Here is an 18,863-nt window from a genome sequence, read left to right as displayed (position 1 = left end):
GTCAGAAGCCACAGTTTCTAAATGGCCTCTTGCCCCCCACTCTGTGGTAAAGGGCCATCCCTCTGTGTGAAGGAGAAAGCCAAGGGTGGCTTTGTAGTCTACCCTGCAGCCATAGTAATTTCTAAAAGGCCCTGTGCACACAACAAAGGGCTCAGCCATTTTCATTGTTGGTTGCATTGGACAGACCTCCTGAGACTTCCCTAACCTGTCTGCACTTCCGTTTCCTTAAGGCTGCGTCTCTCTTACAGGCCAAGGTAAATGGTCAACCTCTATGAAAGGTATTGGGACCAGAGCTCCATGTCTAAAAAGTAGTCATTACTTGGTAACCAAGTAATAGGTTCCAAGATAGAAATTAAGGACATTTCTGCTCTATCAGATTATATTGCATCCCACTATTAAATTAAGGGCACCTCTAACTTCAAATGGTTTAAGTAGACTGATAGTCAAGAAGTCTTGGACATACCACATTTTCAGGGAAAGAGAAACCGATTTTATATCCTCTGAGCGGACACTCAGCAGTCTGTACAGTGGACAGATACAGTCAGAACCTCATTCAAGTTCACGTTTCTAGCTTAGAAAACTGTAGTTTATACTTCCAGAGATGCATCACCGATTGACAGACTTATTTGTGGTACTAACAGTAAGGAATGAGAAAATCCAGGAGAGATGCGGTCAGTGCAGGCTGATCAAGCAAGCCAACGTGAGCCGTACTTCTTGTTTTAGCACAGTTGGGTCGCCTTCCTTATTCAGTACTTGTAAAATTAGGAGACATCTTCTAGCACCTTGTCATTTGAACACATTAGCCATGGCAGGGAAGGGACAGGAAAAGTGACCATCGAAGTCCCTCTAATGCTCAACTACTCCATGTCCCATTTTCTCCCCACTCCCAAAGGATTTTGATTATTTCACCGTGGACATGGAGAAAGGAGCCAAAGGATTTGGATTCAGCATCCGTGGAGGAAGGGAATACAAAATGGATCTGTATGTCTTGAGACTGGCAGAGGATGGGCCAGCCATAAGGAACGGCAGGATGCGGGTAAGATGCCTCGCGTTACAGAGCTCAGTGACCCTAGCGACAACCCCACTGTGGTGTTGGGAAGTCGGGAAGGTGTGCTCTCAAACAAACATCTTTACCTTCCTTTTTCATAACCTGATCTGGAAAGGTTTGGTCAAACACAAAGAATTACAGTAGCCAGCTGGGTGTAGTAGTATAATCCTGTAATACCAGCACTGGGGAGGCTGAGACAGGAGGATGATGAATTTAATCAAGGTAACTTTGAGGCCACTCTGGGCAATATCGTATGACTCACACTCTCAAAAACACCAGAAAGATAAAAGGCTACGATGTCTTTTGTTTTTCTGCTTATAAATGTCCACTGATAGATAAACCTCAGCATACTGGTTTTTTTTTTTTCTCAAGAGAAAATTTTAAAAAAGGACAGAAGAAGAAATAATTTGAAGTGAGGAACAAGCTCTATTACTCTCCTATGGTCTGGTGATTTCATTTCCGTTGAGGTTGAATCTTTCAAGATTTATTTCCCCTTTTATGTCCTTCTCCTCCATATACATTAATCAAATCTCACTGGAAATGTTTGCTTTTTATTGACTGGCCTTTGGGCTTTGATATTGGACAGCGGAACACTTTCTCCAAGGAGAAAGAGGATTTGGTTTCTAGCACATAAGTCACCCTTAAAACTGGAGCAATTAGACACTTTCAGTCTGAGCGCAAGTTGAAGAGGGATGTTTAATGTAACAGTTACTCTCGGGTAAGTGATTGATGGAGTAGTACGTGCTCCATCAACAGATGTGAGACAGACACTGGCTTATAATTCCAGCCACAAATGACACCAGCAAGCACATAATGAAATGTATTCTTCATGTGCATCTAGAATCCATCCTCACCAGCCTTCCTTGCTTCTGAAGTTCATGCAGATAAAAACCCCGAGACACAGAGGTTCTAAAATCTGGAGTCCTTGTACTGAGTGCCTTGCCAACCAGTTGCCCTGGGGAAACGCACCTGCTACTTACTCCTACTACCAAGTCTAGCTTCGGTCCTTTTCTTTCCAGAGTCAAGGACAAGTGCTAGTCACATCTCCCTCCCTCCTCTGCAGTCCTAGTAACTAGGAGATTTCGGAGGTGGAATTTTACTCCAGACCAGACATGTTCCAGATAAAGACAGTCCCTGTCCTGATCCAATACTACCCCATGTTCCCTGCCTGAGGTATCAGTGGAACAGGTCTCTGCATGGTTTTTTGCCTCTATAGTTTCTCTCCAATCAAGAACAGCAAATTAATTTTTTTATAGAATTGTTTTATTTATGGCGGAAACATGCACATGCCACAGAATGTGTAGGTCAGAGGACAGTTTGTGGGAGTTGGCGCCGTCCTTCCACTACATGTGGTGTGAGGGTTGAAGTTGGGTGGTCAAACTTGCCAGCAAGGACCTTTACCCGCTGAGCTATGTGCCCAGCAGCCCAGAATTACATTCAGCTCGCAAGTGATTAAATAAAATGAAATTCATCTTGGCGGTGCCAAGTGAAGTCAGCCAGTACAGAGATCATGAATGACCAGAGCCCTTTGAAATAAGAAGCACCCCCTACCCAGCCCCTACACGGCCCCTACATGACCCCTACATGACCCCTACCCTCACTACCTCCCCTTGACTTTAGTGGTTGCCACATTTTTAACCAAGTCAAAGTGAATTACTGCTGGGTACATACGGTACTCCCAAGCGATAGAAGCCTAAGTAGAATAAACATTTTTAGAGCCTCAACCCTAGCAGTGGCCAGCAGTGGTTCTCAGCACAGGCTTGTGTTAGCTAGTCTCAGAATTGGACTGTATTTCAGGTCTGGAGCTTTTCTAAGGGCACAGCATCCGTGACATAACTCACAAATACATTGAAATTACTTCAGCAGGGACCAGGATCAATCGATCGTTGTGTGACTTACAGTTAGATCATTTTAAACTAACGTGTTAGCTGGATAATACATAGGTTTTTAGATAGGAAAATCAATAATAAAGTTACTCAGGGACCCTTTCCTTGGTTTATTACAAGGTTCCACCACTTTGATGTTATTGGTGTCCAGATGCATACAGAGCTTTAATGTCTGGGCCAATGAAGCTTTACAAGGCCTTGTCAACCTCCCACAAATTATGACTTGGTTTATAATTTCTAAGACTCCTGAGACAACCAGGTAAGCTAGACATTAATGAACTACCACCAAAAAAAAAAAAAAAAAAAAAAGCTCAAAAAGGAACAGCTAGTATGACACTCTTCCCAGCCTTTGAATTACTATAACACATTTCTACCACACCAACATGATTCTGTCACCTCAGATTCCACTATGTAACATTTCTGCACACACAATGGTCAAATTCATTTGATAGATACTATGCATATTCCCAAATTTTATGACCAAGAACATCCAAAAGAAAAACTCCCAGTAATTGTCTTAATAGAAGCTAAGATTTAGGCTGATAGCAATAAATTTGTTCAAATCCAGATTACTACCAAGGAGCTGGGTGATTCTGTATATATGAATTAGGTGCTGCACCCCTAGGTTCAGAGGATGGATGGTATGAATTTTAGATAGTTTATTGTTCCAGATTTGAGTGTCTGCTTTTGAGACTCCTATTCCTAGTCATTTGTGCTGGTCTCACTTGTAGGCACATGATAATTTTCCGGTAGGGACACAGGAAAACCTAGGAGTAATGCTAGCACAAAGTGAGGACATCATCTACTGAGGATTCTGGGACACTGTGGTGCCCTTTTATTTTTGAGGTTGTTTCTGGGCACCCAAGTGTCACCACAACAAATAACAACCTTCATGAAAGCGTTGAAGAATGAGAGGTAGATGGAGTCAGAGGGCATCTGCTCTTCCTGGCTACCTGAAGCCATGAGGGTTAACTTGGCAGACAGCTTTAGCAAATGAGGCTATTAGAGAAATTAGTTCTAACAAAGCTGAGAAGGATAAAAATCTTCATAACTAACGAGTAAGTCTCTGGAACAAAGTTCTTAGAAATATAACCTCATTAAAAACTGAAACTAAGTAGACAAATGAGCGCACAAAAGTGGCTTTCTGGTGATGCTCAGCGAAGCAGAGAGCATAAGAAATTTCGAGATAAATGGGAGACATTTGGCGGGAGGGAATGACCTTTCTGAGCTCGTAATAAAGATCTGGCGGCACGTGGAAGGAAGCTGAAAGGAGAAAGAGATGGCTCGGGGAAGGTAGATGAGGGTAGAGGACGGGTGTCTGCTAACGTGCCAGCTTCGCATTCACAAACACAGGGAAGAAGGCACAGTGCTTCCGGCTCTCGTGGGAGTATATGTTGTGTCTCCGTGAGATGGATCTTTCTGGGATAAAAAAGACAGTCATTTTGAACTTCGTCAGAAGCCATGTTGCATTTTCATGTGCCCACTAACAACGCCTGAGCTAATGGCTCACACTGGAGTCTGCCTAGAGTGGGCTTCAGAGTGACCAGAAACCTTAGCTGGTTGGACAGGGTACTAGCTCGGCTCATCTTCCCCGTGTTTCTTGGTTCCTTAGCCAAAAGTGTCGTTCACTGACCCAAACTTCTTTTGAATTTGTGGATTTTCTTTCCTGTCCAGTCACATCTAGCTTGAGGCTCCAGAATAAGTATTTAAACACTGCCTATTGTTGCTGTTAAACACAAAACCACTTGCGAGACTATTTCTAACATATGTGGCAGAAATAAATATTAATGAGCTTTCATCTCAGCTTAAAAAAAAAAAAAAAAAAAAAAGAACATCACCAACCCCTCATGTCTCTGTTCCCCTCCTATCCTCCCACAGAGACAGAGCCACCACCCTAAATAAAGAAGTGCTTGACATCCCGTCTGGTGTTTCCACATATGCGGATTTCATTTTGCACACTTTGTGAACTTTATATAAATGACTCACAGTGCTCATGTCTCTCCCTGTGGTTCCCTTTTTTATACGTTATGTTCCTGAGACTCATCCAAGTTGGTGGATTTATTTTCACTGCTGTGAATTTTCCCCTGGGTCGGAATCCTACGGTCAACGTAGTTGTGTCTATCTGTCCTGTGGGCATTTGAAATTTCCTCTGTCGGTGGATCCAGGGTTATAGCTAAGACAATTCTTGAACACCCTCCAGCTCCATGTGTGCAGGACATTCTCTAGACGAACGTATTTCTGGGCAGATACGTATTTACTGAGCTAACAGCACAAACAAACAATATCCCGGGTACCGTGTCAAGTTATATGTGCAACAACCAATGTCGACATGTCACCATACTTGCAGAATGTGTGTTTCCACCTTCTGGATGCTCACTCTAGTAAATGGAAATGACACGCTGCCTGGTGCAGGTCTGCATGTCCGTGTGTGCACTCACACAGGTGTGTGTGCACCTCTGTGAGAGTGCAGGTGGGGTCTGGGGCTCTACACCGCATCCCTCTACTGTTCTCTGTCTAGTTTCCCTTTCATTTTGGAATGCTTTGCTACATCTAATTTTCGTGTGCAAATGAGCCATAGCACACACATGAGGCTGAGAAGACACCTGGTGGAAGTCTCTTCTCTCCTTTCACCCTATGTGTCCTTAGGATTGAACCCAAGTCATCCGGCTTAGTGACCATCATGTTAGCCTCTAACAGACCCTCTCCCAAGTTATTATTCTTCTTTTGGGACTAGTCCTCTCTACTGGTTGAGCTAGATACCTTGATTCCACACTATCTTTTCTTATGGTCATTGAACCTGGGCATCCTTTCTTTAAAAACGTGTCTTTTTTTTTTTTCACTTCCTGTTGAATATTTGCCTTCTTATATAGTGTGATGAAAATCTCTTATTCCTGCTTATGTATTATAGTTCTCTGTTTTCCTGATATGATTTTTATGAAGATGATTTTGATTTTAATAACTTCATCACTCTTTTCTTTATAGTCACCCTTTTTGAGTGGTGCCTAAGAAATCATTTCTTTACATACTCTGTTCTCTTTCTCTCAAAAAGAAAGAGTAAAAGAAGAGTGAGCACTTGTGTGTGACACAAACATACAGAGGGGAGAGAGAGGGAGGGAGAGAAGAAGGGAGAGAGTGAGACAGAGAGAAAGAGTGAGACAGAGAGAGAGAAACAGAGAGTGAGAGAGACAGAGAGAGAGAGAAACAGAGAGAAACAGAGAGTGAGAGAGAGAAAGAGAGAGTGAGAGAGAGAAAGAGAGAGAGAGAGAAAGAGAGAGTGAGACAGAGAGAGAGAAACAGAGAAAGAGAGAGAGACAGAGACACACACACAGAGAGAGAGACAGAGAGAGAGAGAGAGAGAGAGAGAGAGAGAGAGAGAGAGAGAGAGAGAGAGAGAGAGGGAGGTATGAACGGGCACATGTGTGGATGCAGGTACATTCATGCAGAGGCCAGAGAAGACATTGGGTATCTCTATCTCTCTGATTTACTTCGATGCAGGGTCTCTCACTGACTCTGAACTTGCTGTATCTTTAGCTAGGTGGGCTGGACAGCAGCCCAGTTCACTCTCCCACCTCTTCCCATTCATACCAGTGCTGGGGTGCGGGAGGTGCAATTATGTCCTGCTTTTTATAGCGGCTGGGAGGCTAGAAATCTGAACGCAGATTCCCATGATTCCTCAACCAGAGCTCTGACCCACTGAGCTCTCTTCTCTAACCCTGCAACACACCATCTTAAATGTCTACTGTACTTCCAACCATTTTGCAAGCCCACCTTTTAAACATTTAAACAGTAGGAGACAGAAATCCAATTTCTAATTTCTTTATGTATAACTTTGTCTTTCTCTTCTCTCTATAAGGATAACTTTACAGTAGATTTTATTTAATAAATGTATTATGCAATCATCAGTATACTTTTAAAAATCTTAGAAGCTATAGAAGATTTTTAAGACTTTGGAAACAATTTTCCAGGGCAAGAGTACAGGAAAGAATTAAGTTATGCTGGCCCTTTTTTTCTGCATTAATGACAGCACATTTATCTCTGAAGATGTGATACATCTCTCAAATGCACAAGCCAACTTTCAGGAGTATTTTTCAGTTCTCCGAATTTTGGAGTTTTCTTTTTAAGTGTCTCAAAGAGTTACTAAAAATTATATTAAGGAAGAAAAGAGGGAAATAATAAAAGAGAATGAGGCAGAGGTGTTATTTGAATAGATGTCAAATATTCCCTGAAATTAAATAAAACTCCATTTTATGCTTAATGTTTGAAAAGTGAGAGACTTACATCTTTGTTAAATGAAATAGAATAAAGAGAGTTCATAGCCTTACACTTAACAAGACCCTGCCTCAGAAATTGAGAGCTGGGCCTGTAGTTCGGTGGTCGAGAGCTCACCTACAGTGTAAAAGGCCCCAGGTTGGGTTCCCAGTCATGCCATTAGTCAGGGAAACCAGTTGAGTACATTTATGAAGGTCTATTTCTAAACTAGCCCATCTCTGATTATTTCTAGTCTGTTCCTTTTTTGTAATAGCACATTTCCCTGATGGCTCTGGAGTTGGTCTTCTGTGTGCTTCTGCTGGAGACAAGACTCTTATGCTAGCCTGGAGCTTGCAACCAGTTCTCCTGCCTCCACCTCCCATTTGCCATCGGAGTCGTGAGGTTGCAGAAGTGGTGTGTGCCTCTGCATCTGGCCTCTTCCCTCGGTTTTGGTGGGTGCAACTTAGGTCCTCAGGCCTGGAGCTCGCAGCTTCATGCATCTCCCTGGCCTGAAATTATTTTACCAATTGCTCAATTACATCATAAAAAATTACTAGACTCTCTCACCATTTTGATGAACAACATTTAGATTCTCCAAGTAATAATCACATTTCCTGAAAACAAAGTTGAGATAGATATGTCTGTCTCTCTGTGTGTGTCTGTGTGTGTCTGTGTATCTGTCTGTGTGTGTGTGTGTGTGTGTGTGTGTGTGTGTGTGTGTGTAGCTTCCTCCTCTTTTATTGTCTTCCTGCATGAAGCAGAACGGAAGTGATGGAGAAGGGCTCCCCTAATCTTGGGGGGGGGTGCTCTAACAGCTTCCATTAGGCCTGGTGGTTAATGGCTTCTCACGGACAACCTTCATCTGTGCTGTATCAGGCCTGCCTTCTTCTCCTTTGCCAGGATGGCTCATTAGGAATAGATGTTAAATTTTAGCTACCTTTTCTATTTCCATAAAAATTATCGCATGATTCCCCCCAGTGGTGTGTTAATGTGATGCAGGTGCATGGGGAACAAGGATTTATGTCTCTCTTTTGGCGGCCATTTATTCTCCCCATCCCTCTAGTGTATCAGTCATGCCCAGGGTCTTTCCATCTTCCTTCATTCTTGTCAAGTGACGGGCTCACACAGTCATCCTCTGGCCCATCTGCTTTCATGTGTGATATTTCTTTTCACCCCATCCACTCGCTTGGGCCTAAACCCATAGTTCCTTTGCTTGCTCCAAAGTTGGATGTTTGTATGGGTCATGTTGGGGATTCCTCTCTAAGGATGATGTCTTGTTATGTAGTATGTTCATTATTTTACGTTCTGTTCTAGAATCCACTCTGATTTCTAAGATGTTTCATGCCCTGACTAATGCTCAAATTGGGGGTTTTATTTCCAATAATAAAGCATAAATTTAAATATAAATAAAGTGTGTGTGCATATATATATATACACACACATATATAATCATTTCATTATGATTATCTCAATCCACTATGACCGCTTTTACTCCTTTTTACTCATGGAGTATCTGAAGCATTTTTAATGAGTGGGATTATTCTGTCTACGTTTATATAATCTTGATTTTTTTTAGCATAATTCCATTGTCTTCAGATAATATGTTGCATATCGTTTCGATCCTGCAAAACTGTTACAGCTCGCTCCATGGCCTGATGAGTTCCCATATCTGACTAAGACCCATGTAGTGTAAAGGACAGCAGAGACTGAGTGAGGCTTCACCACTGCCCTATCCGACCATTCTACTCAGGAACCTTCATCTGCTGTGCTTGGTGGATGCAAAACTAGGCTCTAAAATTATTTATCCTGTAAGATCCCCTTTGAGGGGCGGTTGACTCTTGTGTTTGGATGTCACGGTATGTGGTTGATGTCAAGATATCTATTTCATTTTCTAGATCAGTTAAATGTGTTACTTGCGCGTCTCATGAATGTCACAAAATGCCTGGAAAAGGACACACACGTAAGAAAGGAAAGGTTTCGTTCACCCACAGTTCTAGGACACAGTCCATCCTGCCGGGGAAATAAGCCGTGGGAGGAGGAGGCAAGGCCACATTGCAGCCGTGGTCAGGAAGCAGGGATTGATGCACACAGCTCAGCCCGCGTTCTCCTCTACTCAGCACAGGACCCTTGCTCACAGTATGTGCCACCCACATTTAGGGTGGGTATTTTACCTCTATTAGCCCAATCTAGAAACTCCCTCACAATGTGCCCATTTATTTGCTCCTATGGTCACACGAATGCCACCAAGTCGACAGTTAGGATTAACTGTCACACCTGCCATGTCTTACAGTGCTTTCTGCTTTGAGGTCTGTCCTGTCTCATAAAAGAAGAGTCTAAAAAAACCCTATAGTTTTCTTATGTTTTCAGCCTTTCTGTATCTTTATATTAGATATGCTAATTGGAAAAACCCAAGTTTTATATTTTTAAAAAAACCTATCTCTCCCTAAGATCACAATGATCAATGTCTACTAATTTATGTGCTAATATCATCAATTTAATCTAGTCACTCTCTCCTGTCCCTTATCACATTCTTCAGTGGCTTTGGGGGTTTTGTTTGTTTTTTAATGTTTTTTCTTTGCTGTTGTTTGTTTTGTTTTGCCTTCCTTTGGACAATCCTCTGGAGTCCCAGCTCACTCATACATCTCCTATTTACACCTCACACTTGAGTCCTTAAGTGTGCCAAGTCGAAATGGACAGTCTTCAGGGAACAAGGGTCTCCTGGGTTAAAGCTGCTCAACTCTGTTCTGAAAACAAAAGGACTCACAGACCGGACATCAGCATTCCCCAGGTGACTCACTGGCTGAGGCATCTGTTTGCTTACCAGCATCCCACCCTGTCTTTCACTAGCTTTTGGCATGAGAAAGCCTCGGAGTTATCAGGTTGCTAGAAACAAAGGTTAGAGAGCGTTTACTTTTAACAACCTTAGAGTTGGCAGTTGGCCAGCACCCACCTTGAATGCCAACCAGAAGCTCTGAAGTCCGTCCCCTTGTGACCCCCATGCTCATCCATAATCCACTCCCTCTCCTTCCTCTGCCCCTCCAGTCCCCAGTTGCATTGTCTGCTGCCCACAAAGCCACTGATGTGTCTGAGACTCTACGTCTGGGGGAGGCACTGGGGGAGCCCGCATGGCAGGTCCTGGGCAGAGATACAAAGCTGCCGAGCTTCCTGCTCTCTGCCCGGCAGCGGCACTGGGAAGAGAACAGCTAGGTGTGCAATCAAGCGAAGCTTAGAGAGCCTTCAACCCCAGGCCAGCTGATGCTGGGTAGAAACCCTGGCTTCCTTACTCGAAGACTTCCATTTTTCAAGCCATAGGTTTTGTGTTGTTTTGTTGAGAATTAGCTGGACTTGAAACCAGTTTCATTTAAAAAGCTATTGCAGGCCAAACAAAAGTATATGAGAATTGTCAGCTTGGGTTTGTCGTTGGCTTTAAACAAATGCCAGGGCAAGGGGAACACAGGACAGCTATGGGAAGTGTGGGGAAAGTGGCTTCTACAGGTACATGGTGTGGGTCCTGGCACTGTCCCGATGCTTTCAGAACAGTACACTAGTTGAGGGCAGCTGGAAAGGTTTCACAAACTTGTCTGCTGAGGAAAATGTGTACAACTGTGGACCGTACGTCTCAACACTGTATAAGGAGATTTGAAGATGGTGGATTTGGCATGTAGGAATCATAGTCTGGTGGCCTGAAATACTTAGCACTTGTCAAGCCCTGACATATCTAAGAACCAGATTTTAGAGAAGAGGTATTTAGTGGCAAACGGATCCCTAGAGACCACTCAGAGCAACTCTGTCCTGTCTCCCCCAGCATCCAGAACGTATGCCTAAGACATATATATTCAAGCCTGCCTAGCTAGAGACTGCCTAAATGGGAAGAGAAGCCACCTTGATCTTCCTGGCACACAGCCTTAACATAACCTGCCTTTAGGTTCAGTGGAAAGACTGACACCCCCCTGGCAGCAATGGATTCTCACCCACAGCATCTTCTAGTGGGAAAGGCCTAGGTAGAAATAGTAAATAGAGGCTGAGGCTGGTGCTCAGCAGGAGAGCACTGCCCACTGTAATCTCCAGTGCTCCTGAGTGCACTCCTGTGCACACACTCGAGTTCACACGCACACACACACACTCACTCACATACAACCTTGGACACGCTACCCTATCACGGACTCACAGCTACAATAACCTCCACCCCGTGTCCTTCCTCTGGGCAGCTTAAAAGGTCCATAAACACTGCGAGGAAATCAGAGAGACAGGAGGAATGCTCCCTGTCCAGCAGATGGGTCAACACAACACCAGCAATTAGTGCAATGGCCGCTTCCTCTTACCCTGCACATTCTGCAACAGAATCTATCGTCTTTTTTCTCCCAATTCTCTTTTTTTTTTCAGACACACTTCTATGAAACTACTAATTTCTCTAAGCAGAGATACAGAAAGTATCTTTTAAGTAGGTATATATGTCAAGAGGTTCTAAAATCTTTCAAACGTACGTCGGCTGAGATATACATGCCCTGCAAGTACTAGAGTCTTTGGCTCTTGTTCCAAGCACTGTGCTGATCTATCTCACCACTGTTCACAACCCTTCAGTGGCACCCCATCTATTTCAGGGTAAAGACCGGTCTTTGACAACAATGTCGCCTGGTCCTGTATATCTGGCTCCTGCCTCCTTTCCTGTCCAACTCATGGTCACCTCGTAACACTCTCTTGTGCCTTCAAAAACATCTTTAATCTTAAGCTCGGAGACATTTGGGGACTTGTTTTCTTCATGTGTGAAGTCCCTGTCGCCAGTGTGGATGGCAGAGCAAGAAGGAAAATAAAGTAAAATAAGGTCGAATCAGAAATAGCAAAGAACTTCAAACCTGGGGCTTTGCAAAACACGGCAGAATAAAGACAGGTGTGCAGGGGCCCATTAGGAAAGACGCCCGGGAGAACCACACGGTGGGCTGACGGGGTAACCAGAGCTTAGCAGAAGATTCCAATTCTGCAGGGCTAAGCCCCTCTAGGTCAACGAAGATCAATGAACTGAGGGTGAGGAAAGCCTGGGGGTGGAGGGGGAGAAGGAGAGAGAGAAGTGCTTAAGAGGGAATAAGGCAGCAACTGATACACTTAGGCAGATCACTCAGGAGACACAGGGTACAGCATCTCATCTACTGTAGACGCTGAGACCCGGTATGCCCAGCAAGATCATCTTCAGTTCATACACGCTCTCCCTGTCCTCACGACCAGTGCACTCATCCTTGTCCCCAGGTAGTCCTGGAGCCTCGCTTGGGGCATCTTTCAGTTAGTCTGAGAATGAGGGATTTCTCCCTTATCATCTGGGCCTTGCCTATGCCTTTTGTGAAGGAGAAGAAAAACCTCCGGCAGATAAATCCTTTCCCCTTCTCTTCTCACTGTGTGACCCGTGAACATTGTGTGTTAAATGAGTCGCATGAGTTACTGTGAGGAATGAGGGCTGAGAAGAGAACAGCAGGGAACAGAGGCTTGGCATTACACCACCTTGTGGGTTATCCGGGCTCATTATCCACACGTGGGGAGGGCTCCATTTCTCTGCTCTGTCTCTTCTGTTGGGTGCCCAACCTTGAGCCATTTCACAAGCAACTTCCCATAGGGGCTAGATAAAGGTTTGGTAAGGAATCAAAGGGTGAGCGTTAGGATTGCATCTTGGTGTGGAAAGACAGAGAGGAAACTGAATAAATTAGAAGTGAGGAGAGTCTTTGCATTTTAATTATTCCTGGGATTGGGAGAGTGTGCCCACAGAAAAGAAGGAAGCCAAGGCACTGCTGGGGGCTGAGCAGCACAGTCCACTTGCCACCTCAGTGAGAAGAGACTTGTGGGTGTAGTTTCCTCTTTTATACCACGCCATCATCTCTACCTGAGAGTAAATTGAAGCTCCGTCCCTGTTTCTGTCCCCAGAGCGGTGTTTGAGCAAGTTAGCCATCTGTCCTGTACATCCTGTACATCTCCATCCTCTGTACACCCAGAAGTCTTCTCGTGACCACTCTGAGGTCACCTGCACTGCTTTCTAAGTCACAAAGTCGATGTTAAATGTCCCTTGGTCCTAGTACAACCAGGAGTGAGTTTGTATGGCAGAGCACTTCAGAAGACACTGAGAAGAAGGAACTTCTTATTTAACTTTTAATACAGTCTGGTAGCTGGCATTGCACCTCATTTTGATCATGTTCAATGCGACATTTTACATATATACGCATCGGGTAGTGATTTAATCTAGATAATCAACACTACCTTCCAGAGCAGACAGTTATGAGGATGCCCACCGTCCGCTCTTGTACTGTTTGTAAGGCTGCGTTGATATTAGCTGCAATCTCTTGAACGCATTCCTCCAGTCATTCAACTCTACATCGAAGCACCATCTGTATCCTCTGTATCCTCTGCACAGCCTCCCCCCCCTCCCCTCCCCCAGCCTCTGGTTCCTGCACAGCCTCCCCTCCTCCCCTCCCCCAGCCTCTGGTTACTGCACAGCCTCCCCCTCCTCCCCTCCCCCAGCCTCTGGTTACCGCCATTCTTACCCTCTGCTTTTAGATGATGCATTTAGATTCCATAAGAAAAGAAACTGGACTCTCTAGTCTTAAATTTGTCCCCAGCCTTGCCCATTTCTTCCTCACTGCCGTACCTCGAAAGCATTGCTCTTGCTGACAGCCACCACCCTCAGACTCAGTCCTCTTCTGTCCCTGCAGCTGGGTCCCCATTCCCTGTCCTATTGGAGCAGCACTCCAGGATGAAAAGGTCACTCCTCCATCAGATGTCCGAATGGCTCGGCTTGACAGGATGCATGATTTCCAATAAGCTCTTCTTTATATCGGGCTCTGTCACCTCTGATCCAGTATCACACAGCACCCACTTACAGCTCTTGAACTGGCCAGGCTTGGAGACACAGGGGGATTGGCTCATGTCCCCCTTAACCTCCTGACCTGCGGTTCTAGCTGCCTTCTGTATGTTCAACCCACTATCTTCCATTTCAAACCAACCATAGGCCCTTGTTCCTTATGACAGGGTCCTGTATCCTTGTGCAAAACAGATGCATTTCCCACAGTTTTTTTTTTTGGGGGGGGGGGGAGAGGTGGCTATAAGCAGCTTTAGCCTCTTGCAAAAGAAAAGAGGCACTTTAGTTTATCCAGGTTAACCTTGATGCCATTTCAAACCATGAAGAAAGGACAGTTCTGAGGTAGGAGTTCCAGTCAGATGTAAACATGCAAAATGGGCCACATAGTTTGATCATTTTTAAATATAGTTCCCTAATTCCAGAGAGGGCTATAAGAAACCATGTTGAAGAGAACTGGGGACAGTCTTCTGAGCCAATGCCCACAGTTAGCTGTTGAGCTCCAGGCCGCATTCAGTCTTAAACAGAAGCTGGCCTGAAGTGAACCAAGTCATCTTGCTTCAGCCAATGTCTTTCTGGAAATGGACATACGTTTAGGAACCTGGGTGAGATCTGTCACCCAGCAGGAGGCCTTGTCCTCCTCGTAACCCTGAATGCCATTTTGCACACCCATGCTTCTCCTCCTTTTCTTCTGTCCAAGTGGAACTTCCTGTCTGTCTCCCGTTCTTCTTACAACCCTGTTTATCTTCCAAAGACCCGTTCTAAGTGCACCACTTGGAGCCTGTCCCTGCCTCTCGGCACCCCTGTCCCCTCCGTGGACAGAGCACACTCAAGTGCTCTGTGAGACTCAGGAAGCAGTACTTATGTGTGATGTGAGGTGTCAAAGTAGAAAAGAGAGTAGGTATGATCAGCCTAAACAGCAACAATGAGCCAAGTGCCCTGCAGCCGCTAGCCAGCTTAGCGCTAGCTGGGGACAAGGTCCTGATGTGTGCCCTTTGTGCCCGCCCCGAACCACAGCATCCTGGGGGGAATTCCCAACAGTTCTCAGCACTCCTCCACACATTCCTCCTCTCAGTGATCTCAGTGATGCTGCTGAGCTTCGCAGACATTGCATAGTTCATCACAGAGCACGTATAATAACCGGCTCTATCTTCTCCTACAGCATTTTCCTCTCCACCAGCCGCTGGTTTATTTATCCACTTTCCCGTCGAAGATGCCATAGCGGTTTCTAATCTGTCACTATTAAAAATGCTGTAACTAGGGACATTCTCCAAAAAGTTCCCTGATACATGCAAGCAAGATTTTCTCTGAGGTGCATCTCAGGAACTTAAATTGATGTGTCCAGGTGACGTAATGCCAGGAATTTCCCAAATAATTTCCCGGAGATGTATATCCCTACATCTGCTGTGTGAACCCCTGCTGCTCCCTGTTCGGTCAACAGTTGGTATAAAATTGACTTTAAGTTTATATTATTATAGTAGATTTGAAACAGTATTACTATGATTTTAATCTTCCCCCTGATTACTAATCAGCAGCTCTTCAGATTTGAGTCACTTTCCCTTTGTGATCTATATTTTGATGTCTCTTACCCACATTTAGTTGTTATTTTAGTGTTTCCCTGTTTGTCTTTATGCTTTTTCAGAAATTAAATTTTCATTCTGTGCTTCAAATCTCTTTTCCAAGTTCGTGGTCCTTTAAGAGTTTTTTCTACTTAAATTTATAGATCTTTCATAATCAAATACATCGAGTTTCTAAACTATTTGCGTGCTTGTTCTTTAAGAAATTCTTTCCTGACATCCTACTCTTTTTTTTTTAGACGTTTTAAGGTTGGAATTTTCATACTGAAATCTACAGTCCACAGGGAACTGGTATATATGGGGAGATTTTATATATATACATATACATATACATATACATATACATATACATATATACATATACATACACACACACACACACACACACACACACACACACACACACACACATATATATCTCAAGGAAGCAGTTACCCCTAAAGGTCTCCATTCACAGCACTTAGTGGATCCTTTGCATAGCGAAACTTAATAGTTTGTAGGAACATTGACATCTGATACTATGTTGTAATCATCTTCGAATCCTCTCCCCTCTCATCCCATTTCCCAGGTACTCAGACAAGTTCTCTCAAAGCACCACAGCCTTTGGGCTTCTCTCAAAGCCTCTTTCCCCAGACAGCACTTCTTCAACACAGAATTTAGCAAGGCTGTTCTCTGTTCTCATCCTGTCCCCTACAGACATGTGCATGAACCACTCCCGGGCTCAGTCCTCCACAGGCAGAGCTGAGGAACAGAACTAGACATGAGGAGTTGATGTGAGCCGGTCATTTGTTCTGTTTTACTCCATCGTGCCCGATACTGTGGCTCCTGTGAGTCTTAGGAATCCAGGGAGATGCCCCAACATAGAAATTCTGGCCCCAGGCTGCACTCACACAATCTGGTATGGTTCTGAGATGAGACATTATGAAGAAGATGCTGGGAATAAGGCTCAGTTTGGCGGAGTGTGTGCCTTTTCTGCACATGACCCCTAGGAGCCATCCCTAGCACTGGACACAAACATCTTGAAGAAACACCTATTGTGGCTTCAGGTGATAGTTTACTGCCAGTCCAATGAAACTTCCAGTGGATTTTCTTTTGCTTTCTCAAAGACCAGTGTGAGCTGAGACGGCACTAAGTACAAACGTAGAGTTTTTTTCAAACTCATGCAAGTGTGAAAGAGAAACATTTCACTTCATAGTGTATTGTCACGTGTGACTTTCTCATGCTTTCTATTCTGAGCAATTGAACGTGCATTTATTCATCTTTTTTAACCAGAGGAAACATTTCTAAAAATGCAGATTAAACGCTGCAAAATCACTGTGGCTCAGAAAGCAGGCTAAGTGTCAAATACCTGGATTTGGGCAGATGCTGGCTTGGTTGCCAAGAACCGAGTAACCTCAACCCCCTTGTCACAACAGATTCACTGCGCATCTACCTTGCAGAGGTTTGGCGCTTATTAAAGGTGGTGATGGGTAGTGTGAAAATACTACCTCCCACATTCTAAGTCATTAGTCAATTAAAGAGAATGATGGCTTCTAAAAAAGAAGAAATAAAAGTAATGATTGGCTATGGTGTAATGATGTAATCCCAATGCTTTGGAAGTTTGTGTCCACATAGATCAATAATACGACAGCAGTATAGGAAGGGTATGGTCATCATGAGTATAGTTTTAATACCTGAAATGCAACCTGGAAATTAAATAACTTCAAGAGGAAATGTGGATTTGCTATCAAAAATTAGACTTTCTATATAAACAGCACTCCAACAATGAAGGTAAATGTCTCTAAAACTTGCAAGACAAGGGCTGTGTCAAGCACCAGCAAACTGCTGTTCTGAGTTCGGCTTCCTCCCTGGGCGTGTTCAGGTGCCACTGTGCACCAGACAGGAAAACAGGAACGGAAGGAGCAGAATCCAGAAAGGGTGGGTTATCAGTATCTCTGCACAACAACTGGGGTGGGGCTGCTGCTTAGAGGATTTTAGTGTTACAGATCCTTTTAAATTTTTTATTAGATTTTTAAAATTTGCATTTCTGTCCCCTTTCCCGGTTTCCCCTCCATACTCTTTATCCCAATTCCTCTCCCACTGCTACTATGAGGGTGTTCACCCACCCACCCCTTCCTTCCTCCCCACCCTGACATTCCCCTACACGGGCCTTGGCAAGACCAAGGGCTTCTCCTCACACTGATGCCCAACAAGGCCGTCCTCTGCTACGTGTGCTACATGTGCAGCTGGAGCCATGGGTCCCTCCATGTGGGCTCTTTGGATGGTGGTTTAGTCCCTGGGAGCTTTGGTTGGTTGGTAGTGTTTTTATGAGGTTGCAAACCCCTTCGGCTCCTTCAATTCTTTCTCTAATTCCTTCACTGGGGACCCTGTTCTCAGTTCAATGGTTGGCTGCAAGCTTCTGCCTCTGTATGTGTCACGATCTAGAAGAGCCCCTCAGGAGACAGCTACATCAGGCTCCTGTCAGCTTGCATTTGTTAGCATCAGCAATATTGTCTGGGTTTGGTGGCTGTATATGAGGTGGGGCAGTTTCTGCTACAAACTTTGTCTCCATATTTCTTTGAAAATTTTGTTTCCCCTTCTAAGAAGGACTGAAACATCCACACCTTGGTCTTTCTTCTTCTTCTTGAGCTTTATATGGTCTGTGAATTGTACCCTGGGTATTCCAAACTTTTGGGCTAATATCCACTTATCAGTAAGTGCATACCATGTGTGGATTTTTGTTTGTTTTGTGATTGGGTTATCTCACTCAGGATGGTATTTCCTAGTTTCATCCATTTGCCTAAGAATTTCATGAAGTCGTTTTTAATAGGTGAGTAGTATTCCATTGTGTAAATGTACCACATTTACACAATGTATCCATTCCTCTATTGAAGGACATCTGGGTTCTTTCCAGCTTCTGGCTATTATAAATAAGGATACTGTGAACACAGTGGATCATGTGTCCTCCTTATATATTAGAGCATCTTTTGGGTATATGCCCAAGAGTGGTATAGCTGGGTCCTTGGGAAGTACTATGTCCAATTTTCTGAGGAACTGCCAGACTAACTTCCAGCTTGCAATCCCACAAACAATGGAGGAGTCTTCCTCTTCCTCCACATCCTCACCAGCATCTGTTGTCACCTGAGTTTTGATCTTAGCCATTCTGACTGGTGAGGAGGAATCTCAGGGTTGTCTTGATTTGCATTTCCCTAATGATTAGGATGTTGAACATTTGTTTAGGTGCTTCTCAGCCATTTAATATTCCTCAGTTGAGAATTTTGTTTAGCTCTTTC

At 44.2% G+C, this 18,863-nt stretch overlaps 1 protein-coding gene across 3 annotated transcripts in view; it reads left to right on the top strand.

Annotated features, from left to right (window-relative positions):
• The window catches only part of MAGI2 (membrane associated guanylate kinase, WW and PDZ domain containing 2), a gene marked incomplete at both ends in the record, with an annotated part of 1,373,853 nt that overhangs the window by 1,287,497 nt on the left and 67,493 nt on the right, over nucleotides 1-18,863 (top strand). For all 3 annotated transcript variants that reach the window (XM_080936244.1, XM_080936243.1, XM_080936245.1), the window contains one exon: nucleotides 893-1,036. In XM_080936244.1, the coding sequence (XP_080792370.1) occupies nucleotides 893-1,036 (144 nt within the window). The remainder of the gene's footprint in view (nucleotides 1-892; nucleotides 1,037-18,863) is intronic.

The sequence above is a fragment of the Micromys minutus genome, assembly GCF_963924665.1.
Source record: "Micromys minutus genome assembly, chromosome: 23".
NCBI classification, from domain to species: domain Eukaryota; kingdom Metazoa; phylum Chordata; class Mammalia; order Rodentia; family Muridae; genus Micromys; species Micromys minutus.
Note: the sequence above shows the minus strand (reverse complement) of the source record. Positions and strands in the feature narration are given on the sequence as shown.